The sequence below is a fragment of the Ciconia boyciana genome, chromosome 1, assembly GCF_034638445.1.
Source record: "Ciconia boyciana chromosome 1, ASM3463844v1, whole genome shotgun sequence".
In the NCBI taxonomy this organism is placed as follows: domain Eukaryota; kingdom Metazoa; phylum Chordata; class Aves; order Ciconiiformes; family Ciconiidae; genus Ciconia; species Ciconia boyciana.
This window is the reverse complement of record NC_132934.1, coordinates 53128733-53155489: the sequence shown is the minus strand read 5'-3', so window position 1 is coordinate 53155489 and position 26757 is coordinate 53128733. Positions and strand designations below refer to the sequence as shown.

The 26757-nt window shown below is 39.7% G+C and overlaps 1 protein-coding gene across 6 annotated transcripts; it reads right to left on the bottom strand.

Annotated features, from left to right (window-relative positions):
• Positions 1–909: 909 nt before the first annotated feature.
• Positions 910–25019, bottom strand: TMPO (thymopoietin). Of its 6 annotated transcripts, XM_072865829.1 has the most exons (11): positions 24686–25019; positions 14596–14722; positions 12773–12931; positions 11162–11262; positions 6081–6200; positions 5881–5976; positions 5215–5325; positions 4253–4342; positions 4104–4169; positions 3853–3947; positions 910–2760 (listed from the first exon to the last, which is right to left on the bottom strand). In XM_072865829.1, exons 1-11 carry the CDS (start codon positions 24923–24925, stop codon positions 2469–2471), a joined length of 1497 nt encoding a protein of 498 aa, XP_072721930.1. In that variant the 5' UTR covers positions 24926–25019; the 3' UTR covers positions 910–2468. The 6 variants fall into 6 exon arrangements, with proteins under 6 accessions (XP_072721930.1, XP_072721937.1, XP_072721947.1 ...); XM_072865836.1 differs by lacking the exon at positions 4104–4169; XM_072865846.1 differs by lacking the exon at positions 6081–6200.
• Positions 25020–26757: the final 1738 nt, after the last annotated feature.

Genomic DNA, 26757 nt, shown 5'->3' with positions numbered 1-26757 from the left:
AACAAAACAAAAAAACAAAAAAACCCCACCACCGAAACCCACAACACAAAACCCAGTTCCTATTGCTTCAGCACTTTGATAAAGACTACAGTATATTTCAGTGTAACTTATACAGCAGTATTTAGACAGCTTTAAGCACATGCAACTATTCAGCTAGTACCACTATTACTACATGTGTTACTCAGAATAATGTGAATAGCTTTAGGAATGCTGGTAAATCCATTTTTGGGGCTGGGGGAGGAAGGAAGAGGTTACTCTCAGCGCTATCTCACACCATTAAATGCCTCAAGTATAAGAAGCTCATTCATTTCTTGAAGATGCATTGTCTTCCAACTACAACTGAGCTACATGTACGTTACTTTGAGGACTTACATAGAAAAGTCTTTACCTTCTGTGAAGTAACACTGAAGTTGAGAGGATTCTCCAAAACAGTGCATAAATGAAAGAATGATGACATTTAATTGCATTGCAGTTCAGTTTGGGGTTTGGTTTTTTGGTTTTTTTTATGATGCTAATAGAATCCCTGAAGGAGGTCAAGTATTTCATGTAACTAGAAGAGAAAGATATATTTAATGTTAAAACATACAGCAAAGTGGGGTGAAAAATAATTTAAAAGTGAAAAGGAAGCTCCTTAAGCATTGAAAAGCAAATGAAGACCAGCTTCTCCCCCATCCAAATTAAAGGCCTAAAATAGCCTAAAGGATTATGGTGCAAAACTATTATTATAGTGCAAGTATGATTAATATTCCTCCCACCAAGCATTGACATGAACTGCTCTGGGTTTACTATCTTTTTTTTTTTTTAAAACATGGAAGACTGTAGCAGCACAAAGTGACACCACTGATACATCAGTTGCCCTGCTTTTGCTGCTTTTCAGCAACGCATTTATTTTGATAAGGAAAATCCACACACAGTAAAATCATTTTTATTTTTCTGCATTTTGACACCAAAAGTGAATGTCTTGTTACAATTTTCTATAAGATGGACACAAGTTTAGCGATTTGGATTACTCAAAAAAGCAGATTAAAAAGAAAAAACATTAATCTTAACAGAAAAAAAACCTATTGCTTTGCTACAAATTACTATGTCCCAAAGTTCACAGAAAGTAAAGCTTCCCCATAGCTATAGTCTACACAATAGTTGTACCTAGAGTAAAAAGATATTGACTATTAACTAATGTTCTCAGCTTTTTATAAGTAGCACTTTAAGAATAAGTAGTATGATTTATTGCGATTTTGTACCAAGCAGTAAGACTGAACATCTGTATGCTGCAGATTTAAGCACACCAAAATGTATACATTCACTTTAAAAAAATTCTTCTTTATCACTCTTCACTGGTAGTAGTGACTCTTCATTGGTAGTAGTGAAGTCAGCTGCCTGCTCAACTAAGTTACACAATATAGAGTGTTTCAGCATGCTTCCACTGAGAAAAATATTCGACTGCATGAAAGTAGTAAATCTCACCTTAGAAGATGAAACTGTAGCAGAAAATTCAGCAATGCCCTCTTCATACAAGAATAAAACTTCATATGGAATTTTCACGCTTTGAGAATACTTCTTTACATGAATATTCAAAGATAATCACATAAAGCTGTATTGGAAAGACCTCGCTTCTTAAGAAAAAGAAAAAAGACCACTGCTAAAGTCAGAATTTAGACTACTTCAGATAACAACCTTGACCCAAAAAAGTATTTTAGTAGCAAATTATACTGATGCAATTTTTATTTTCCACGCATATTACTAATAAATAAGTTCCTCTAAGACATCTCTTGCCAATTAGATTTGTATTCAGCTCCTACAACACTGTAAGCACTAAAATGAAGGGATACATTTAAATGATGTTACACTTAAACAGTTACTAATATGATACTCAGACTTTTACAGAAATGCAAACAGGTTTACAGTTACATTTACTAAAAAGTTACAGTAATCTACAGAAAAGGTTGTCCTTGTACTCCCCCTACATCCTAAACCAGATCAAATTCAGTTACATTGTTACTGAAAAATGCATACAAAAATGCATTTCCCTTTATCAGCTGTGTTAAAATCCTCCTCCACAATAATCTATAGAGACAAAAGTACAACTTCTCCTCTGTACAAAGAAAAAGCTTTAAAAACACAGCTTCACATTTTACTACATTTTTGCCCTTCTCAGCTTCCAAGTTCTTGCAAAAACAAATATACAGTTTCTCAAAAATGAATTTAAAGGATGTCCACATTAAAAAAATAAAGCCTACAAAAAGTTCAAAGATCTAGAAAAATGTTACTCCTATGGCAGAGTGATCTTCTACTAGTCCAAAGTCCAGAAAGTTACCAATGTCCATTTAATATTATCTTGCTTCATTTATCCAATTTATCAGGTTCCAATCACATTATTTGTAAGAAGTCCTTGAGCCGATGAGAGGGCAGAAGAGTTCTCTACAATTAAAAACAGGAGATCAAATTGGGTGTGCCTTTCAGAAAGACACTCATTTGCCATCGCCCCGAGAGAGAATATTCAGATATTTAGAGAAAGGATTTCCTTGATTAGTTTCCATAGACTGATAAACCAAAAACAAGAAGACCAAAATGACAACAAAGAGAAGAATTTTTATCCACAGGGGAATGGAGCGTTCTTTTTTTGTTGGTGGTTTCTCTGACTTGATGTCAGTTGAGGTACCATATTTTAGAGCATACTTAGAGAAGCTTTCCTCCATTCTGAAGTCACTGTGCTCTATAGGCCGGCTAGCAGCTCCTTTGATTGGTCTACGGCAGCTAGCACTGTTAATTAAAAAAAAAAAAAATAAATATCACATATTTAAAAGAGCAATCTAAGATACACAGGAAAATTTTAGTCAGTACCTGAAATATCTGTCTCAAACTCTAAAAATAGTAATGATAGCCATGCTAGAGTTAATCATTCAGTGTTCAAACAAACACCTCTTAAAAAAACCTCAAATGCCACTTTACTTCACAGTATCTACATAATCAATGGATCATAACTGGCAATAAAACTCTAGGAAGTGTCTATCTCTGTCTGCATCTTTAATGATCACTTATGCAGCCCTACTGGGATTTCTAAACCTAAGATTGTCCCTGGCCATTAAAATATCTACTGAAGGCTAAGCCAATACACAGAGCCAGAAGACAAAGCAGTAAGGGTTAAGAAACCCACATACATTGCCAAGTCCTTACATACAAGGAGTACACATGCGTGATTATTTTTAAAAAGTGGTATAGATTTAACTAGACTGATAGATCTCAAAACAAGAGAGAACAAAGCTGCGTGGTAAGCAGCTACGCCACAGTAGTAGTAACTGGTACCATATAGTCTTCTTATGGTAAGACTTTATGCGATTGCAGTTTAAATTGAAGCTACAATTAACATGTTGGAAACATAGGAGTTTATTTCACATCTTAACATAGGAAAATGTTTTCTCATATTCTCTAAACAGGGCAGAGTTAGAGAATATTTCTTTTTTGCTTTCGAAAAGAAAGCTCAAATCTATGCTAGGAGATCTTTCCTTAATTTAACAGCAGGCCTAAAGCAGTTGCATCTAGCCAAAAACTTAAATATTGTGAGCCGTTACCACAGAGAAGCCCTTTCCATTTAACTTCCAGCATCCAGAAGTTCCAGTAATAATTCCTACTACAGTACTACCCTGTCCTCTCACCCCCAGTTTAAATAAAGAGGAAACTATTTTGGCTAACAAAACTATGTATGTAGAACAGAAAAGCTAGGTGGTCATCTTAACTGTCCTTGAGCTAGAGTGCAAAAACTGTTCCTCAGAAATCTAGCAATATAAGAGATACCTGTCAGCTTAAATGGGTTTACAGAACTGAGAAACAAGCCCCCATAAACCTTAGTAATACCTAATTCCTGTAGGTGTTGATACTTCATAAGGGAACATTTCCTTAAGAATATCCCTTTCTACTCTTCGTTCTTCTGTAGGAGTTCTCTCCAGCACCTAGGAAACCAAAAACAGTTATAGGCATAACAGACCACAAAACAAAAAGCTCCTGCATAGCTATCTCAGTGACCATAACCATGTGCAATTTGTAAGAATGAGTCACCCAGTGACATTCAAGAAGTTTACTTCTTGGGTTTTAGAAGTTAGTTTAACCTTTGTTAGTGGCAGCTGTCTGGTCACTTTTGGTGTCTTAAAGCATTTGGTGCTCTTCTCAGTTTCCTTTAAGATAAAGAATACATTGTATAAATATAATATGCCTGCCAGCCAATGATGTAGATGATAAAAAAAACCTTAACCATCACCTCTATCATGGCTGTGTTGAGCAGATCACAGGATTGGTTGTGGCCAACGTGATTAAAAAAGCATTGATGTGGGCAATCTGTCTCTTCTTGCTGTAATAAACAATGCCACAGTACAGTAGAATACTAACTGAAATAAACTTATGCAGACTGAAATAGAGTATCAAGTTTTCCCACAACCTTCTGTTGTCTTTTAAGTCTACATTGCAGTCACATTATAAACAAAGTAGCCCATTTCCTAAGTCTCTGACCCATTGGTAGAGTAGGCTTCACAAGTGTTAATACAAGTTTTATCTACAGTAACTACATGAAGCAATGAACTCCATTTAAATTTAGCCAAGCATTATCTTGTAATGTAAATTTTCACAATATTACAGTACTACTTTAATACATTACATCTACTTGCAAGTGCTTTAAACAGTTCTCCAAGAGATACATAATTTTGACAGCTTGAATAGGTTAACAGTAAAATCATTATTTTCTTTCTTGATAACTGACAGGAATCTACAGATGCTTTTTAAATTCAGGCTTTTGGTCTAAAGTAATCCTACTCCGATTCCCTAAATTAAGGCACATTGTGGTTTTTCAGGATAGGCCGATTTACAGGATCAAAGGTAGATAACCCAATTTTGCTCTGTCTTTGAGTTATTCAAAGAAAAAAATAATCTACATTTTGTACAGAAAATAGCACCACAAGAACAAACCAAAACGTATTTGGCTTAGGGAAGAAACAAAAAAAAAAAAAGAAAGAACAGCAGGATCTCCACACACACACCCACCCCCAAATCTGAAAGGGGGAAGATAAAAATAAGTTTATATCCTCTCTTTTACGCTAGTCTATTTTGACTAGTGCCACCTGGGCAGTGACCATCTCCACCCTTTCTGTACTAATGAGTAAGCACATACACACAAGACTCTTGTTCACAAAGAGTAAGCAATAGCAATCTAAGTTTTAATTTATTTACTTCAGCTGTCATCAATGGTTTCTTTGGTGTTCTTCTGGGCATGTCTGAGAGTTCACTGATTGACAGTGTAGGAGCTGCATGCTTGAAATTTCCAGGCACCCTATTGACAACCTGCCGAGATTCAAAATTGTTCAAACTCAGAATCAGCCAAAATACAAAATAAAAGGGAGAAGGGGGCAGAACCAAACAACAAAACCTTTATGTGTATTGCATATATGTATGTTAGGAGTTAACTCGAGGTTATGTAACAGATACTCCGAAATAAGCAAAGGAAACACATTGCTTATCATTCCAAGTAGTTTCTTTTAAGCCATTTAGAAACATAAAGGCTATTTAGTTTGCAAGAAAAGCCAAACTTAAAAGCAGATATTCTGCATGTACTTAAGTAATTTAAGAAAAGATCTGAGCTTTTAAAGTGGTTCTTCTCAACCCTCCCCCAAAAAAACATTATATGGGACCTTAGGTGTCTACCTAGTCCCATCTCGAAGTGAACACCATTAGGTACTAATACAGATACTGAATATGTGGTTTCAAAGACTACTGAATAGAAGATTGTTTTAAGGAAAGTAAGACTATCTGTTCAAAACAGAATGATTCTGTCAGTAAAGATATATCACAGAAGAATACCACTTGCATGATTTAAACATATTTACTAAGCATATTTACTAGGGTCTCGTTGCTTGCAGTCAATATAGTTTCAGCTATGGGAGTACTCTCTGTTATTACAGCATCATCTACAGGCAACTGTGCTGTAGCTTCCACCTGTTTGTTTAAAACAAACAAAAGAAAACAATTGAATAAAATAGCCACTGGGACCCTAACAGTGAGAAAAAAAAGCTTATCTATTATAATAAGCCTCTCATCACCCTTTTCCTTGGTGTTCTTCTTGACACTCTTGTAGACTCCCTAGAAAATGCCTGCAGAGGTCCACTTTTTGAAGATCCACTTGTCCAGACAGTCTCAGTAACTCCATCTTGAGAATAGGTCTATTCAAGCATCAAACACATGATCAAATACATGAAAGCCAGCTCTCAACATTGGATACCCACAACCAAAAGCCAGAATAGCATGCATACTCCGGAAGCAGTGTGTCTACAATCCAAAAAAAATTTGGATCCTAATACATTCAGTAGTGAATAGCTAGCTAGATTAGTAGTGTTGACCACAATACTTATGTTAGGGCACATCATTTGTCAAATACAGAATAAAACTGATAATCTGCTCACTGCAATAGCATGAAATAACTAATGCTACAAGTGGTTACATCAAGTCATGGACAGCAGATATCCTAGCTTTCAGGCTCATTACATTACCTGCCTACACAAAAAAAAAATTAATCTATGAGCATAAGAAGAAAGCATCACCTTGTTCTCTACCCAGATAGCAGTCTATTCTCTCAAGCAGAGATGGGAGTGGTTTAGGCACAGCCACCTACTTTTCAACAGGAACTAACCTCCAGCCACAGGAGGCAGGGGGAGATTTTTTATAATCTTAAAAGTTTGCACACACAGAGATGAAACTCACACAATTTTCACATAACAGTGGGTTTAAACTATCAAGCCTGACACAGATCTTCACAAATTTAAGTAACAACATGAAGTGCCAAACTTTTATAGCCATTAACAAATGCAGATCATTCCCCTATGCCTTATTGCAAGTTTTATACTCAAAAGAAAAAATCCTCCTCAAAACTCATTCCAAACATAGACCTGGAGGGAAAGGGAGATGAGGGCCTGCTTTTTCTAAATTATATACAATATTTTCCTTTTTATTTGGTTAAGTTCAAATATAAAAATAAAATTACTTTGTTAATATTGAAATCTTTGCACATTAACACCTCACACATTGATGTATTGCCAAGTTTTTGGAAGTTACACTCAATGCTGATGGAAGTTATACAGACTGGTGCAACTGTCAATTACAGGTCTAACAGCAGAAATAACTTCAGTGGAACAGTATTAGCCCCAAAACAATGTGTTAAGAGAGCAGGCTGGAAAGTATATATTTACCAAGAGAGGGGGAAAAAAAGCCTAACAATGCCCTTATCCATTCCCCACTTGTATCTTCAAAGTTACTCCACTGAAACTAGAAGCTGAGCAGCTTTATGATTCTTAACAGAAGTTCTGTATTACAGCTGCTACATATCCAGCAGAGGGAGCACGAGTGTTTCGCTTTACTCCAATGTCACTGAAATACTTTGAAAACCAAATGATGTATATTTATGCACAGACCTCAAGTCCAAACAGATTCCAATGTTTCATATAGAATTGTAGATTTCAGCCTAAGTCTCCAATATTCTTTTCAATTTATACAGACTTCTGATGAAAGATCTCCCAACTCCTCATATATTCATATATATATATATATATATATATATGAAATGGCTTCTCTTCCCTATTAAGAAAAGCTTAACCTGCAACCTTCAATCATGGCTCCCCACCTCACCCCATACACATTTTACTTGAGAGGTGTTGTTCTTTAGGAGCTTAGAGAAAAAAAAAGAAACACTAATTTCAGAGTGGTTCCACTCAAACACATTCCACTCAAGAAAGCAGTAAGGCAATTCCCTCATCCTACTAATGGAGAGCTCCCCTGCCCCAGGCTGTTTAACTAGGACCTAGTTTTCTCCTAATGAAAAGTAAGAAGTACTTCAGTAAATAACCACCTCTCTCCTTAGTTCTTCAGATGCTTGCCAGTCATATGTTTTAAATACCAAGTTTCAAGTTTTTTCTTGCATGAAAAGTCTAGGAAAAAACCCAGAATCTACTGCATAAGACCCATCCAGACTTCAGCAGAGCATATTCAACAGACAAAATTAAAAAAAAAAAAGTTGTCTACAGTTATAGTTATCCTGTCAATTCAGCAGGCCTTCTCCATTTATCCCGCAAATATCTGAAGTAAATAAACCCTATTGCAATGTAATACTCATGTTTAGGTACACCAATACCCTGTAGATAACCATAGAAAGTTACAATGGTGTGGTACTATTCAGCATGTAACTGTCATATTACTCACGAGCAGTGAAGCTATAGATTGAGTTTAGCTCAGCTATCACAAGTTTTCACAAGCTGAGCTATCACAGCTCAGCTATCACAAGTTTTTTATTGGGTGTATGCCCCATGAAATTTGTATGCCAGCAGCTGCAATGCTGCATGTTTTATTTTTAAGAAGCCCAGCTATACAGGTAGTCAAAAAATGCAGGGAGGAGTAGAACACAGCACATGGAGAATGTCACTATACAAAGTCTCAAGGAGAGAGAGTAGTTATACATTGCTAGGACTCCTTAACACTTAAGTTGTTTAGCCGACCTCTATCTGTCCAGTGCCATCTACTATGAGGCCTTAGGCTCATTTTTTAACTCTTAACTCTATACTCACCTACATGATAGTGTAGGTGTGTACACCTACACCATATATGGTGGTGTACATGAACTCCCCTACAGGATGGAAGGGGGCATTCAAATTAGGGTTTTCTTCCAACTCTTCCAGTTCACTATGAGGGAAACAATTAAGCAAAAACAGCCAGGCTCAAACTCATCTAGCCCTCCACTACTAACTGACTGGTAAGACACATAAGCCTGCTCAACCTCCCCACCTAATTTCTTTTGCCGTAGTCTGCTTAAAGACTATCTATTTGCACTCTTTTCTTAAGAGAACAGCAACATCCACCCGTGCCAAATGACAGACAATCCTTTCAGCTATGTACATCTGGACTAAGACTAGAGCTGGACAGGACCTAGAAGTGACTAACAAGTCTGCTCACACCATACTACCAACCAATTCAGTCCCACCACTCTTCAGAGCTTCATAATTTTTGAGCCAATGTCACACAGTGCATGACAGTTGCATATAATTCTGCAGAATGAGTATGGTCACTTGACACATCAGCTGTAAACTTAAGATCCAATTTCACAGGAAGAGGGAAAGAAAAAAAGATAGCATCTTCCCCATCTTCCACTTTTATTCTCAGCAAAGTCCATGACTACACACAATTGCTAGTCAAAAACATTGAGTTGTTCTTGGCTTCAAGCAGCTGTAGATTTTTGTTGGCGGTTTTTTGGGTTTTTGTTTGTTTTGTTTTTGCTGGTTGGGGATTTTTGTTTTGTTTTTTAAAAAACACAGCAGTCAGGAGTTGAAAGGTAAAAGGTTTAACAAGCTAGAGAGTTAGAGTTCCTGAAGAATTTGGCATCATTTTGAAATTAGATAATTTTTCGATCAATCAAGTGATATTCCTTTGATTAACTACTGGTAATTAAAATATGCAAGTTGCAAAATATTGCATCTATACTACACATGTAAAAGATTGCAAGACAAAACACAGTAATGACCTAATGTTATTACAGTTAAATTGGATGACAAGAAATTGGAGTAAGCACTCATCACTTAAAAATGCCACAAAAATACATTACTGTATCTCTTCCCTTTTATTCTGTAAGTGGGTTCCTGAAGACTAGGAAGCTTTGTTTGTTGATAGCTGAATTAAATACCTCTATTACACTAAGGCTGGCAGGGATTTCTGGGTGAATAGCAATTTAGAAAAAAGTAATCCTTAAAACACAAGAACCTCAAGATTCAGATTACCATTATAAAGACCATCATGAGCAGAAGTTGCCTGAATAAATTAAGGAATATTTTGTGTGTTGAACGATGTGTGTGTTTTGATTTGTAGAAGTGAAATCTATTCAGCTTGTACCCTAAAAATCCAATTAAAAATAAGCAGAACTAGTTATGGGTCTCCGTAACTGTGTTGTATTACCCAAGCTCACATAGCAGCGTGTTACCTGCTTTAAGAGACAGCAAAAGCATGTTTATACATACATACACACTATCTGAATAATGGGAAGTATCTAGCATTTACGATACTACAAGTAGCGAGAAAAGTCATGGATCTGCTAAAATACATCAAGCTATTAACAGGTCAGATTTTGAGTTACTGAGTGTTTTCTATACAAGTCCTTTACTGTAGCACATCTCCACTCCTTATTGGTCAGATGAATTAACACTGTAAAGATCCTAAGTAACCTAAGCTGGGGAACAGGATATTTAGTGACACTGTCACATCACAAGGACAGATCAGCCATCAACTACCGAATCCAGTATTCAGCCAGCAGTTTGAAAACCTGAGGTGCTTCTGTAAAATCCCTCTTTCACCAAGATAATAGAACTAATATTATTTATAAGTAAAGGACAAGTGGTACATACAACAAGATTTAAACTTGTTATTATTTTTCTTCTTAGGAGAAGCTTGCCAACAAATTGATGTCTAACTCTAGTACTGCTGCTACAAGCATAGTTGAGGGGGAAAAAAAATTACATAGATAGCTAGTGCATGTGTACACACATACACAACTTGTATATATATAAATAGGTATATACAGAAGTACATTACTTCATGTATTATATTTAAATCACAGTCATTGAACAGATGTTTTTAAAATGCATACATATATCTATAGATATCAAACCAGATAGATAGAAATGATGTATATGTATTTAAAAACATTTCTAAAAAACCCACAAAAAACCTAAAAACAACTTTCTTCCAAACTTTTTTTTTTGAGAAACTGCTTCTTTTATTGAATCAAGTTGTTTACAAACATCCAACAGGATGACATCAGCCCATCTGACTTAAAAACGTGTCAGGTTTCCAAGACTAAACATGTTAAGGTTGCCTATCACCTTCCTCTAAGAGATGCTACAGCAGCTGGCAAGTCAAGCAAACAGCCTTTAGCAGACCATAATTTTGACTGTTACCAGACAGGCTAAAAACAGCAGCTATAGTTAATTCACAAGATTTTCATGCTGTGTTAGAACAGGCTTTCTGAAAAAACTTTAAAAACAGCATAGCCCACTTAGTCAAATGTGATTATGTCAGAAGTAGTAAGGTGTTTAGTGAGCACATCACCTGCAGTTAGTAGCTATTCCAGATGCCACTAAATTAAACATACCTGGTTGTGTTCAACAACTCTTCTTTGTTTGAGTGCTACTGGAGTCTTTGTCCTGGCTTTCAATGGTTCTCTCTTCTCAAGCCTCAGCTCAGTCTCCGGATCTGTAACCAGTTTTAATATAACTAGTTTCTATAATACTACTGGTTGTTGTACTAGTTTAAACCATAAGAGGCAACATAACTCTGTTATGAGTTACCATTTCCTTAAAAAGTTGTGAGATACAGGTAAGTTTCTCCATTGAATATAGAAGAACAAAGACTTTTGAAGAATAACCTTAAAAGTTATTTTAAAACTCTGACCCAAGTATTTCAGTTTTGTCCTAAAAATCCTACATTTTCAGATAAGCTTTGACCAATCCAGCAGTTCCATTTAGAAACTGGTATCAAGTTGCAATTACTTTAACCGAAGTACCATTATACTATTGACTGTAGTAAGAGTATTGAAGCTTTTCAACATTGTTTAGGCTGTTAGTTTCATTTCCTTTAAAATAGGTCCTTTTATATAAAGCTCCTTTTTGATGCAGAAGAAGGGCGAGTGGTTATCAGTCATCTTACCAGTAAGAGGATGTATTATTTCCACCCCCTTTCTAAAAATTCTAATAGCATCACACCAACATATTTAGAGTTTATTTACAGAAATTTTTTTTGCAGGAGGGAGTGTCTGTTTTGTTTTTTTTCCTCCCCAGTGTTTGAACAGTTTGGTAATTAGATGAAACGTGTAAGTATAAGGAGATAGCTGTCAGTTGTGACTGGGCTCTTGGCTGTCCTAAAAATAAATAAATCTCTAACATATCCCCCCCCCACATGAAAGTGCAAGAGATTAAAGTTCAAAAACAAGCCCAAATATGCAAAGGAGATCCATTGAGTTCCTAGTTGTATTTCAACCCTTTCTGTCCTATCTCCATGGAAGTTCCTGTAAAAAAAAAAAACACCACACCCCCAAAACCAAACCACACAAAATAAGCATCTTCTAACATTCCATTCAAGACACTCTTTAAAGCCTACACTGTTTTTTACTTTTTGTAAGATGTATGACTCTGTGTTTTAGGTTCCAATTCCCCCAATCCTATACTTTTTGGATATAAACTTCATATTAAAACCGCAAAAGCCACACCCAAGACCAATCAATCAACCCACCCCAAACTAAGCCCATAAGGAACAGAGCATAAAAGGGATTGAGTCGTACATGAGAGACATTAAACATAAAAAAGTACAGAATTTTAATACACAAACATTCATACACTATCCCATAGTAAAGATAACTACAGTAAGCAACGTAAGACAAAACTGCACTTGCATTTAAAGATGAAGTGCAAAGAACACTGGAACACTTCATACACAGTTCTCCTACCTATCAGATTTACAGGCTCCAATCTGGGGAAAATGGACAAAAGGGAACAGTTTAGTAGCAAAAAGTCTCCTTTCCCAGAACAGGCACCTGGATCACTGTGCTAGTACTGCATGATCAAGTACATGACTCACATGGTCTACAGCAGTATCTTAAAGCCTCACCTAACAGCAAGATCATGTCCTCTTTAGATATTTCTTCTACTGCAAGTATTACTGATGTATAATTTGAATAGTTCACATGCAAGTTACACTTAAGTCTTACCTTCTTCATTGTCACTGTACTGGTCAGAATCATTATTTCCATTCTGTCTGGAGTTCTCAGCAGTTGAAGAAATCACTGGGAGAGGCACAGGTGCCTTCAGTTCTGGACCTTGCTCCATCAGTTTCAACAGTTTTTTCTCATAAAGTTTCCTAGTAGTAGCTATAACAAGGAAGGATACATGCTAAAGATACAGTTTTCATCTTTCCTGACTTGATTGCTAGAACTTGGCTGTTATATATTCCCTGGGAATCTCTGAACATATGTTGGGTTTTTTTTTTAATCTGTCTGTATGGCCCAAAGCATATATCTCTAGGTATATAACTACCTCTAAGGCTTCTAACTTTTTGGTTTAAGAGAATTCTTAAGATAAACTTAGACCTGTTAGCACACTGAAAGTTATAAGCATTTATCTATGGAAATGGAGCTTACCTGCTTCTTAGATGTTTTGCTTCATGTGCTACAATACACACATTGTTATGTCCTCACAAAAAATTTAGTGAGATTGATATTGCAAGGACAACAGTTTCCATGCAGATTCCACTATTATCCTCTTAATCGCTTTACCTTGGAATTAACACCCCTTCCCCCTTAGTTCAACCTTTGCCCTGTTGGCAAATTCAGTCCAATAAGCATGAGAGGTGTGGCAAGTAAGCAGCAACAACAGAACTTCCTGTTTGTTGCATTTAGCCATCAGGTTGTCTCATTTGATCTAAGAGGACAGCTGTTTAAAACTAAAAGGTATCACGTCTAGCACATACTTCCACATCTCGATTGTGCTGGCAAAAATCTGTAGAGGTGACTGGTGCTTGAGCTGTTAGCTGCAGAAAAGCCTAACCTTAGAAGATCTCAGGTAAGAGGAAGCCACCCTCAAAAAGAAGTGGCAGACTCTCACAATAAGCAGAGTCCATACCCTGTAAGAACTAGGGCTTTTACTTAGACCACATGTGAACATCTTTCCAGTGGACTGCATAGGTACTTGAATTTTTCAGAAGACTTGAGTACTATCCAAGAGGAATCGGTTGAATGGGAAGGCATACAGAAACAGCTAACAGAAAATATTATGCATAAGACTTTGAATACACACAGGACTCCAGGCTCCATCACTGACACTTCCAACCACCCAGGATTTCAAGAACATTCCACAGAAGGCTCAGCATTCTACAGGCAACCATCTTTTTTTGAAGAGTTGTGAAATCAAAGTCCCTTGCCATTAGGCTAGTGCACAATCTGAAAGGCAAGGAGCTTTGATCCCACATCACAAATGAGTGCCCAAGGCAGGAGATTAAGCTGGGGTCAGGACTCCTCCTGAGGTAGGTTAGCCTGCAGGATGGAACGCTAGGTTCAAGTGGCCAGAAAAAAAGTTAGCAGAGGAACACATTATTGCACAATGCAGTGAGTGGGAAATGCTCTAGGGAAGCCAAAGTTCCATGTTCTCATTCTGCTCTCAATGCTATTAGCTTATTATGTAACATGTATTTTCTATTTAAGCAGGCTCCAGATCTCAACCTCTGTATCAGAAGACCTAATTACCCCAGCACTGAACTTTAACTAACAGTTACACAGCTTCAGAACAGAAGTTGGAAAATCTCCAGCTAGCCTAGAATACAAGAGGAACAAACTGTGGACTTGCCTACACTACAATGCTTCAAGTCTTCTCAATGTAAACAGTTCAATGAAAACATCTTAAGTGGGAAGTAGGATTGTAACAGTATTGGTACTAAACTTAATAAGCAACTGTATTAGAGAAGCTTAGAGCACTCAGAACTGAGGTTTAGCGAGAAATATGTTGAACAGGTGAATATTTGCTAGTTCAGTTGACCTACCTACAATCGGGCCAGGATTTAGTCCGTACTTCACAAGTTGCTCTTGGAGATCTTCATTACTCATCTCTGTTATATCTAGGTCATCCTTCTCCTCTGGCCTGGGTTTGTCAGTTTTCTTCGTGGCTTTCTGTGAGTTTACAAGGGAGGAACAAGAGACAGTGTTTCCAGTTAATACAGAACACATCTTTTTCTTCTAAGGGAACAGGAAGATAGGAGAGTCCTAAACATACAAAATCAGAAAAGTGATTATATTCTCCCCATCCTTCCCACAGTAAAGCCTATGTGAAACACTTCAAACATTTACACCTACTAAACAAACATGCACAAGTTCCCTACTTATATAAGGAAATACCTATTACAAGCCACCTCTACGTTAAAAAAAATTCTTGCTCATTATTCTGATCCTGTGTTTTAATTTGAAGTTCAAGTATACAAGAGGAGAGGATTTCTTTCCTGTGACTGGAGAGGTAAGCTTCTAGCTGTTTCACTATCACTACTCTGAGCTACAAATATATATGTTCCATTGGCATTGCTTCACATTATTCTTCTACCTAGTAGGTCAATACTTCTTCCTCTAATTATATGGAAGAAGTTCTTCAGTACCCACACCCTCTGAACCAAGTTCCCAAAATCCCCATTCCCACTTATCCTGGTGTTCAGTAAGATTACATGATGTTACAAAGCGAGTGCAGGAAAGGCAAAACCAGAAACACCCTTACATTTTCAAAATCCTGCCTGTCTGCTCAGGCCGCTGCTACTGTAGCTCTAACAAATCCTAAACCCAACTCTGGCAACACTACTTGAACAGTTGGCAACACACCACTACCACATACAGATGGTTATCAAAATAATCTGCCAAGATGCTACTCCTAAATTAGCAGTTTCCGCTATATCCAAACAGAGTGATCATAACATTTGTTCAACTTGGGAAGCCTTTGTTACTACAATAGACATTTCAAGCTCCAAGATCTGCAAGAGAGTGAGGAGGTAAGACAGAAAAAATATGCTTAAGATCTGCTTGCTCTCAACTAAGAAAGATCTTGATACTGCTTTGGAATAAGTCATATTTGTATCTCAAATTTGTAGGATATAAACAGATACAACTTCTACACTTAAAATGTTTCTCAACTTGGTTGCCCAGAGGGCCTATCTGGGTTTTCTGGTACTTACCAAAGACTAAAATTCCAAGTATGAATATGTTATAACACTCAGTCACAATTAACAGGTTTTTTCTTGCTGTCTTTAGTAAGATAGCACTAAAAGACTATAAGATGACTGACATGAGTCAACAGTATCTAGGTAGCCATTAATGCCAGTTCAATATTGGTTTGCACGCAAGCTTGGTTTTGCCTCAAGTGTCTTGATATTTAAAAGCTATAGAGGGACTGTATGAGGTTCTCTCAAATATAACTGACTCCCTGATTAAACTAGATTTTCCTCTAACTCCTGGATTGTGAAAAACCCAGCACAATGAACTTAAAATCAGCTGTTGAAAAGCAACAGAATCTCCAAGAACTCATGCTATTTCTTAATTCTAAGAAATAGACTCCAAGTAGTCTGAAGAAAGGATGGGATCACTAAAGTGGCAGATTTGACTAATGACAGATTTACAACTCACTTTATCAATCATTCCATTCCTTTATCACATAAAAACCTAATTAGTTTTTGAAGCAACTGAGCCTACTTATCTAGTACACAAAAAGACACCAACCTGCAGCTATAGGAGACTTGTGTTTATTTTTGAATGTGTTGGTCGTAACACTATTTCAGGTTAAGCATCACATTAACAAGAACTTCATATTCAGTGCATTTTTTTCTGGACTACTGAACTGTCCAAACAGTGGAAAAGAATTCCAAAACGCATGCTGGGTTTTCTTGTTGGAATCTGTTTAGACTATTGACAGCTCTGGTGTTTGCACACATCACCAAGCAGATTAACTAAGATGCCACTTCCATATTTCAGAAGAAAACAACTACCATGGTGCAGGAAATCAACATTCCAACTGGAAACTTAACGTATCTCTGCCTTTGTGTCACTTAGAGGCCACAGAAGAGACTATAACAATATACACCAGAAGAACTACTCAGCATTCTACTAGACATTTTACTGAAATCTTAACTACCAGAAATCTAACTGCACCTAGTAAGTAATACAGTCCTCTAATGCAAGTAAACTCACATATCTCATAGTATCTTTGAGGGTTTTTTTTCTTCCAAGTACCATTTCACTTTTTCCTGCAGTATTACCACACATTGAGACCATCAGAATAGTCAGTTTCAGCAGAGAAAAAGGGCAGGGAGGGGATGAAAAGTTGAAGGTAATCTGTGTTCTTCAGTAATAGGACCAGACACATTGATTACCTTGTGTTCTGTGAGGTCTTCAACTTTTACTTTTGAATACCTATTCTCCTTAAAGCAGAAGCAAATTACTTCACTTGTACAAGTAGAAAGCTGCCATTTAACCACTCACTGGACCATAAGATCAGTCCCTAGAAGCATAAGGCAGAAAAGAATAATTTCTCTCACACCTTGGCTGTGATATGACAGCATTAACCTCAGCAACAACATTAGCTTCAATTACCACTACTATTACAGCATAAAACACCACTACACTTCCTGTGCATCACCACAACTTATCCATGGGACTACCCTATCAGACAGATCACAAGAGCTAGCTTTGAAATTTATCACTGAAAATTAAAACAAAACAAAAAAACACACCCACATTTCCTGGTCTGGTGACCATGAGTAAAATTAAAGTTGGCTTACTGTGTTGCAGAGGTGAAGTGCTTAAAACGAAATTGTGGTGAACTCCAGGATTTGCTGAAGTAAGGCAGAGCAGCTGACCACTTCGCACATAATGTAAATATTCTTGCAACGGTACACCCAGACCAATAAATCCTTATCTAAAGATCTTCTAATTCCATCCAGAGCTAGCATTAAAAAATATATTCTAGAAAATGGTAATGACTAGAAAAACAGAAGATGGAAGAGGATTTGCACACTTCACTTGAGAGAGTTGTTCATACCAAAGAGTGTGACAGATACTACCAATTTGGTAGTGGTATCTGTCAGGCTCAGTTTCAGATTAACTAGGACCCAACCCTTGAAACAAGTACTGAAGTGAATTATAAGCATGGTGATCCCACACAGTCTCAGTTCTAGGGCCACAGGAAAGAAGAGCACAAGAGAAGTTCATCTTCTCAAGTGTCATCTCTCCAAAGCAAAAAGCTTTCACCTTCTTTCACTAATGAGAGGAGCAAGTGATGAGAATTCAGACCTGGTAGCTATCCCTTACCTCATCTTTGGCATTCCTGCTGAATAGAAATCCAACAGCCACAGACCAGTTTATCAGACAAACTTTACAGCTACCTTTATGAGTTCTAGCACTACTCTACCAAACACAAGCATAAATAACATCTTAAAGAATATAAGAGACAACTATGGGACATCAACAAAAAAAGCATTTTCAAATCCCAAGTTAAATGGCACCACATTAGGATATTCAAGGACTTTAATCCCAAACAGGTGCAGCTTCATCACTAGAAGCAGAAAGGCTCAGGGCTTCTTTACTATTTCTCTGAATGAGGTTAAGACAGGCTAAGGAAGCCCAAATCATGCCAACAGAATGCTCTTTAATTCTCCAGTTTGTACAGTGTCCTCTCTGGTAACAAATAACTGTATTTCTCTTACAGGAGGGGAAGATAAGGAACTGCACATGCCAGGTCTCAATAATAAACTTAAACTATGAAATACAGAGGTCTCTATTCCCCTTGCCCTTTTTATTCTATCACACACAAACATTTCCTGCAGTAAAATTTTTTTTTTAAACCAAGTCCTACTGAATTTTTTAACCTCAAATGCCTCAAGACAATATTTACCAAAAGCTACAGGACAGACAAAATAAACAATGGAAAGGAAATTATGCAGCAGTAATTCAGAGATACTGATACACTCAACTTTAAGAATTCTCTACCTTTTAGTTTGTAAGTGCCAGGCTTAGAATTTCCAAGCCTATGTACGGTAACAGTCCTAAATTATAAGATTAGAGACGACTTAACCCTTCCACCCCCTCATCCCCCCAGACACTAAATTCCATGTTACTCAGTGAAGGGAATGTACCCACTCTGAAAACAGACGAATGCTGCATAATGAAGAGTTGTTTCCAGAGAACCTAAGTGAAAGAGTAAAAGTTCACAACAAAAAACAAATCAAGAAATCAAACTAACAGATGTCTCATGGCTCAATCAACTGAATGCTGACCTGGAGATCTGGCTTGTGTACGTGTCCCTGCTGAACAACTGACATGCACTGCTAGACACAAGTTACTTCAACAGGATTATTTTATTTAAATATAACCACCGTTATTACATCAGCACTCTAACAAGCACGTCTCCCTAGTTCATAAGTCTAGAACCACAGACAGTCTGAATGTGCAGAACAGCATGGCAGGACCTCTCACTGCAGCAGGAATGACTCAGTCACCTCACCCCTACTGCCCACAGCTGTCACTCAGACAGCAGATGAGTGCCTTTTAAAAGGCCACAAAGGTGTTAATCTGTATTCTGGGTCACATTTGTACAGCACATCATAATTAAGAGATACAGCCACATGGGAAAACACTGAATAGATTCTCTTCCTTCATCGGGTAGCATGTATAGATGTGGCACTTAGGGACATGGTTTAGTGGTGGACTTGACAGTGTTAGGTTTACGGTTGGACTCGATGCTCTTAAAGGTCTTTTCCAACCTACATGATTCTATCATTCTACATGCTTTACATTCTCTCACCTATCCAGGCATGCAGTTTCACCTTCCACATTCCTAATCTTCATAAACTACCAGTTTTACTACTACCTTCCCTGTTCCAGTAGGGAAGGGGTTGAAACCATACAGTTACCTCAGCTACAGATATTATCACTAACACACCATTCTGACCATAAAGAGCTGAAGCTAGCTCTTAATTTACTTGGCTACTTGATTAAAACAAAAACCATCTTTACCTGATAGGTCTCTTCAACAACCTTTCAAACAGGCCCTTCAGGTCCAGATGCTCTCATTATACCTTCATTAACAGAACTGAGGAGACATCTGACTGATCTTTTTTCAAATCACCACTTTAAAGGTCAAAAATATCATTCAGTGTTTTAGAAGAGATTGTTCCAGGACATGAAATGCACCAATAAGCTAATTCATAAAAACCTACACATTCTGAGCTCTGAACAGCTCCTGTTTGCAACAGTGTCAAGATGATATTTTTGGTATGTGCTTTAAAAAAATGCTCCTAAAGAGGCAAAATCGCTATTTCATACTTATTTTTCCTCTGAGCTATCTGTCCTGATGTTCAGCCCATAACTAACCAGGAGCATCCAGATGCAGATAGTGCCCCCTACAGCAAAAAGGTGTCTCACATACCAGTCACTGTCCTCACATACCACTACGCTAAATAGGCTTAGGAAAAAAAAGTTGCTCAAAAACATTAGTAGAGCTGGAGATGCTGGTTCCTCCAGACAGTATTTTCAGACTGAGGCCCAAACAAGCATGATTTTAAAAGCTTTTCCTCTCCTGGCAAGAGTATATAGCCAAAGTGAGTCCCCCACCTCCCCCCAAAAATGAGAAGTATTACATCTAGAGAGCTGGCCATATTTACAATGATACTTTCAAATATTTCACAGGAAAGCTCTTAAAAAAAATATTTGGACTAACATTTAATCTTACTTTGATTTAGTGAATTTTATGTATTTGACAGCATTTGAAGTAATCTTCTACAAAGCAGACTGCACTTTATGCCATAGGAGGGGGCATTGCTGTATCACATTACAAAGCATAAAAATGCTCTCTGCGTTTCACTGAGGGGAAGTAAGATCTTACTACAGTAAAACAGTTTAACTTTAGGTGCCAAAAAAATGCTAACTGCCTAAAGAGTGCTATTCCAAAGCATGATGGTTTCAGGGCCTGAAAACAATGTGGTCAGAACAAATCCCCTGTAAGTTTTGATCTGCTCGTAAATGCATGTTAATCATCTGTATGTTCACTACCATATCAGAATAAAAAACAGGTCAAAATAAACCCACATGAATATTAATGAAACAGCAGCAGCATCAGTATGGATGCATGACACTTGTCTCACAATACATTGACTTTACATCACATATTTAGCATATTAAGGTTGTTATTTGTTCTCAGAGACATATGGGTTGGATGTAGTATTGATAGAGCTGTGCTGGAAGAGTGATGGATTTAAAAGACATAATTTGTAGTAGAATTAAAACTATGGGGTTTTGTCTCATTCCTGCACAGCTCTTATCAATAGAAGATGTGCACCTAAATGCATTATCAAATGCCCAGAACTTAGAAAAAAGAACACTAAAATGACAGTGTAGACAGTTTAAAATTACTAATGACTACAGCAATGTCAAAACATTAACTGTCAGTATCAGGAGACCTGGTTTAGCTTTGTCTTTTCAATGACTGTGACATGGATATTCAGAGTATACTCTTTTGAACTTGTCTGTCATACTCATTTCAAGAAAAACACTGCTCTCCCTCCCCTTCAGCACCCATAAGTCAGCTGACAGATCAAGCAAGGTACCGATTCAAACATAACAGAAGTACCCACTACTTCCCCCTCAAACCGAGCCCCCCAACCTCTCCCCCTCCCTACCCAGAGGATGCCGAGGCAGCAGCGCCTCGGGGGGGGCGGAGCGCCCCCTGGCGGCCACGCCGGGCAGCCCCGCCCGGAGCGGGATGGGGGAAGGCTCAGTGACCCGTAAATCCCTCCAGCCACTGACAAGTCAGGAGCACCCCTACTCAGGCCAACATGGCATCCCGATTACAATCCATTTTTTCCACGCTAAAAGCCATATTAAACAATATGTTTTGCACCTATTGATAGCCTATGCCCATAATGTAAGGACACACTGCTTTCTGACTCTGACCCCAATCCTTTCAGAGGACTTGAGCAACCGAGATGATTGCCCACTTGGGGCATTTGGACTTCAGCAGGCAGGCGCACATACACAAAGTTAAGCACTCACAGCTGCTGTGTTGGTATTACTACTGAATAAGCACAAACTTAAGAAGAAAGAGATTATGTCCCTCGCTTGTGTTGCTCTTCTCTATTCAGAAGTACCCATTTCTTTGCTCCAAGAATGATTCTGGCCCGATTCTGGCCCTCTATGCATCCAGCACTCATTCATCCATCCCAGCAGTGGGAGTGAGTCTTCATTCCCAAATCATGCCCCAAAAAAGGTGTGGGTTTTTTTTTTTTTTTTAAAGAATCATATAATATTAAACTATATCGAAAGAAATACCAAAAAATAAGGAACGGCAAAAAGCACAGTGGGACAGAACCCTCCAAAATGCAAACCTAGGTAAGTGCTCTTTCAAGTGTTTTAACAAGTTAATACTAGCCTTGACTGAGTCATCTGGATTGAAGAGACTTTTTGCAGTTTTCAAGTTAAGCAGTATTCAAATTTGTAGAGCGATACAGGAAACACAGAATAGAGCAGTCTGAATTTTTTAATCCCACAGAAGGTACCTTTGTAATATAGTAAAGTATTTTGGCATTCCAGAAACACGAAGTAGTTGATTGCCTAGAAGTTTGAAACAGCTGGTTTACATCCCCCCCCAACGTACACAAACCAATACTACAATTTCTAAGACCTGTAATATACATAAAAACAGAACTAATAAAGCATTGCAATTTTGTTACTCTGATCTCCACCTAACAACAGAGAAGAGCCATATTATTATACCAGTACATGTTATACAGTACTTTTATGCACCCAGTGCAAATTGTTTTCTGGTCCTTTTAAACATACACATAAAAGAAATACTTAAGATAAAACAATGAAGTTACACAGAAGAGTAAAAGACAGAGGTTGCCAATCCACCTTTGTTTCCGGAGCCTATAAAGTGACGTACAGAAAGTATGGGATTCCTTTATTTTATTCCTCCTTTCCGCAATGCCTTGCGGTCCCAGCTTCCTCCCTTTGCCCCTTATTTCTAGTTTCTTCTCCTTCAGAGGTTTGAGTGCTTTCCTTCCTGTCCTCTCTTAATCTTATCAAGGTATTTCGCTTTTTTCCATACCAGAATCTCATTCCCCTGGATGTCAGAGTTCCTTCACTCTGCCTCTCCCTTCCAACTGTTTTGGGGGCAAGTCACTCTGGAGACTGGTACATTACTCTTTTGGAAGGAGCGCAGATCAGAGAAACACCTTTATGCCACTAGGCATTAACAGGGACAACAGCTACTCAAGCTACAAGCAGTTTCAGAACTACCTAAGCTGTACTAAGCGGACAACAAGCATACATCAACCCAGTCTGGTTTGGTGGGGGGGTTTTTTGTTTGTTTTTTGTTTGTTTTTGTTGTTTTTTTTTTTTTGGGGCAGGGGCGGGAGGGGAGGGGGGGGCGGACATGATGCAATAGACCCAAATCCAAGCAACTGTCAGAATATTCGCTGAAGTTTTGGAAGTTATGATGATACACTCCTCTGATATTAACACACAAGACTAGCAGAAATAGCAGAGAGCCTTCCAGACATTGTTAACAGAAGTGTAAGAGTACCACCCATTCTGTAAACATAAAAAAAAATCACCCATAATTGTTTAAGCTTAAACACTGAGGAAAGGAAAGGAAAAATCAGATTTAGGAACTTCAGCAGTTATGATACTTTCCTTCTCCTACAAGTGTGAAACACGTCAGATTCAAGCTCATCCTATTTTACTCAAAAGCACTTTACGAATGCTACAGACAGACCACTGTAAGTCAGAGAAGTGTCTAGTTCACTGTAAAGTTTCTCCAGTGAATGCCAGTTAAGTAGTTGAATTAGACAGATGTTAAAAAGAGGTGAATAATTTGGTTAGAAATCTCTTCCTCTTTTAGTTGCAGTTTTCAGTTTCTTAATTTAAGAACTGTTTGTTGGGGTTTTTACAGATTAGAGTATGAAAGACGTTCAAAGGAGTCCGTTTCTCTGCACTCTTTACAAATGAGCTATGAAAGATAGTATTTCAGATACTATCATTAAATACTTGTAATATCACACACATTATAACTCCAGTAGCTGGCAACCATTATACAAGCCTTTATGCGAGACAAGACAGGTTAGAATTATGAGAAGATTGCTTTCTCAATATACGGAAATTTACAGAGCACTTATTAAAAATTAAAAAGGAAATCAAATTTTTCCAAAAGGGGAAAATTCCAAGTGGCATCAGCTCTCCCCGCCCCGCCTTTCCTTACAAGATAAAAGAAAGTATGCCTAAGAAAGCAAGTAACAGTGGACCAACTGAACATGCAGCAGAGGCGCTTTGCTATAAAACATATGCTTAGAGGTACGAGAGAGACAGCTACATTAAGCAGACCCTCTTTGCACTAAACAGTCCACTTCATTAAACAAAACAAACAAGCTGTTCCTTCACAGCTTCATCCTTTCATCTGGAGGTATTTACACAGAATAGCATTGTCTCAGTACAGCTGAGACAGCTGATGGGAGTCTTCTTTCCAAAGTTGCAGCCTCGCGCAGACTTTCTCTTGCTTTATTCCTCCAACACCTAGATATTTTACTTATGAGACCGCCCGCCAAATCAAAGTAAAAGCTTCCCAACTTACAGTCGGGGGGCGGGGTGTCCACGCTCCACACGCGATCGCGCTGCCCCTCCCCGGCTGGAGGGGTCCCCCGCCCGGCGCGCCCCACGGCCGACCCGCTCCGGAGCCGCCGCCACCGAGAAGCGCACACGCGGGACGCGACCTGGAGGGGAAGCCGGCGGCTGCCCAGCACCGACACCGCGGGTCCTAGTTCGCCTCCCGGGGCGGCCGTCTGGCAGCGCGCTCCGGCCCCTCCGCCCCAGGCGACAGGGACCGTTCCCGCCGGGCACGATCGCGCCCTCAGCCGAGCCGGGCCGCGCCTCAAGTAAGGCGAGGCGGAGCCGTCCCCGGCCCCACGCGGGAGGACGTACGGGGAGCCGCGGCCGGCGGACGCAGGCGGACGGACGCATTCGGGCGGGAAAGCGAGCCCGAGGCCGCCGGGAAACCGGGGAAGCGCGGGCGGGGGCCAGGATCTTGGCGGGGAGAGGGACGGCAGTACTCACCCGCCCGGCAGCAGCGCCGCGGTTCCTGGCGCCGAGAGGCGTGGGCTCCCGCTCCTCGTCGCTGGAGAAGTCGGGCTGCGCGGCGGCGGGCGGGTTGCGGGCAGTGAGGTGCTGCAGGTAGAGCTGCACATACACGTCCTTGCGCTGCTCGCCGCCCGGCAGGCTCACATTGTTAGCGATCAGCTCGCTCTTCAGCTTCTCCTTGGTCAGCACCGACGGATCCGCCAGGAACTCGGGCATCGCCGCCGGCCGCCGCCGCCGCCCTCCCGGGAGAGGCACCAACAAAGCGCGGGGAGAAGGGGCGGGGGAAGAAGAGGAGGAGGAGGAGGAGGAGGAGGAGGAGGAGGAGGAGGAGGAGGAGGACTCGCCTGCCCCGCGCCAGGGACCCAGCTCCACAGCAGGCGGGCGCGCACACCGAGCGCTTCTCCCAGCCAGCAATAAACCGCGCCCCGATTGGCGGAGAGGAGAACGAAGCGGCCCTACTATTGGCTGTCGGGCGGAAAGGGGAGAGGCGCGCGGGACCCACCAGCGTTAGTGCTTTGCGCGAGGGATAGTAACGCAGTTTAAATTCGGCTCAGGCGGGAGAGGCGCGGGGGGCGGCGCTTCGCGCGCGCGGGGGAGGCGGGAGGTGGCGCTGCCTCAGGCGGTGGCTGCCAGCGCCCGTCCCCCGCCCGCTGAGGCGGGCCCTTCGCAACAGCGCTGATCTCTTTAACGCTACCGCCGGGGTCTGCCCGGGGTCTCCCCGCCGCCCTTTTTGGCGATAAGGAAGCGGCAGGCTGTTTTCTTCTGGCGGGAGCCCCCCGCTGGGGTGGCGGTTCAGGCCCGGCGTCGGGGGGAGCGGTGGTTCAGAAGCTCCCTGTAACCTGCTGTGATCCCTGTGACCTGCTGTGACATCTGCCGCCGGCTCCGTCCCCGCCGCTGCTCCTCAGGCGCCGGCTTCCTTGGCGCGATCAGCTCGCAGAGCTTGCCGCGGGCTTTTCTTCGGTTTGCTGAGGCGACTGCCTCGCAAATACAGGAGTTTCCACCCAGGGTAACCCAACGTGCTGCTATCGCTAGCCAAGTGCTTAACCCCATACGTTAGCTATCAGGCTACAGAAGAAATCCAACCGCGAAATTGGTAGCTAATCTCTTAATCTAACTGCTGCCGTCGTGATGGCTTATACGTTAAGAAAAAAATGGAATCGCTTCCATAGCATTGCAAAATTTGAAAGGTGCATAGTCGTTTTATTGAGCTGACTTCAGAAATTTCCCAAGTGTGTCCCTGCTGGGCAAGGAGGACTGAGTTTAAGACTGCATGGTCTTTAAACAAGCAAGTTAAACCTTTGTGTGTTTACACGCTGCTTGCTGGGAACATACACTGCTATACATTTTCCTGTATTTTATGATAGGAACGGTTTAGTATTTAGATCTGACGATATATCCTATGCTTTTGAGAACTGTGTTATGGTATCAGAGATAAGAATTGAAATGTGAATGTTTTAATTTGCCCATCAATCATGGACATGAAACAGGATTGTTACACCCACTCCTCTTTATGTTTCAAAGAGAGTTTTAAATTGCCGTTGAGGAAAGGGATTTCCTCTGGGTTTGCTCTGTCACGAAATACGGTGGCTGTCATTCCTGTTTACCTAGCCATGACCACAATATCAGCTAGACGAAGGTGCTGAAGGTTATTTTTGTGGAAAGTAATTTCGGCAAATCAAGGACCCACCCACAGGAAGCCTGATGCTTCCAACTGAGGAATTGGTGTGGTGTAACAAAGTAATTAATACAAGGGAGAAGCTTAGCTTGGGGAATTTAATTTACCTTGTAGTGCAAGTAGTGATATGAAGTGGCCATCATCTGCTGTTCATTATAGTTTATATCTGAAAGTATTTGGTTCTTGGGGTTGTATATACTTTACCTGTTCAGTTTGTTAGATAATGAGGCTGAACAGTGGGTAGAAACATCTTCCTTCCATTGATGGCATACGCATACAAAGCAAATATTCATATACCAATGTGGATTGACTACTACTTATAAGCCCAAATAGAACAAATTAGATGGTTCTGTTTATTTTTCAGCATATCTTA

Excerpts from the sequence above, each read along its gene's own strand:
- TMPO (XM_072865829.1), bottom strand. The coding sequence starts at position 24,925 with ATGCCCGAGTTCCTGGCGGATCCGTCGGTGCTGACCAAGGAGAAGCTG. Across the intron at positions 14,723-24,685 it reads GCGGCGCTGCTGCCGGGCGG|AAAGCCACGAAGAAAACTGA; the intron begins GTGAGTACTGCC and ends GTAAACTCACAG. Across the intron at positions 6,201-11,161 it reads GAGTTGTTGAACACAACCAG|ACCTATTCTCAAGATGGAGT; the intron begins GTATGTTTAATT and ends ATGCTTGAATAG.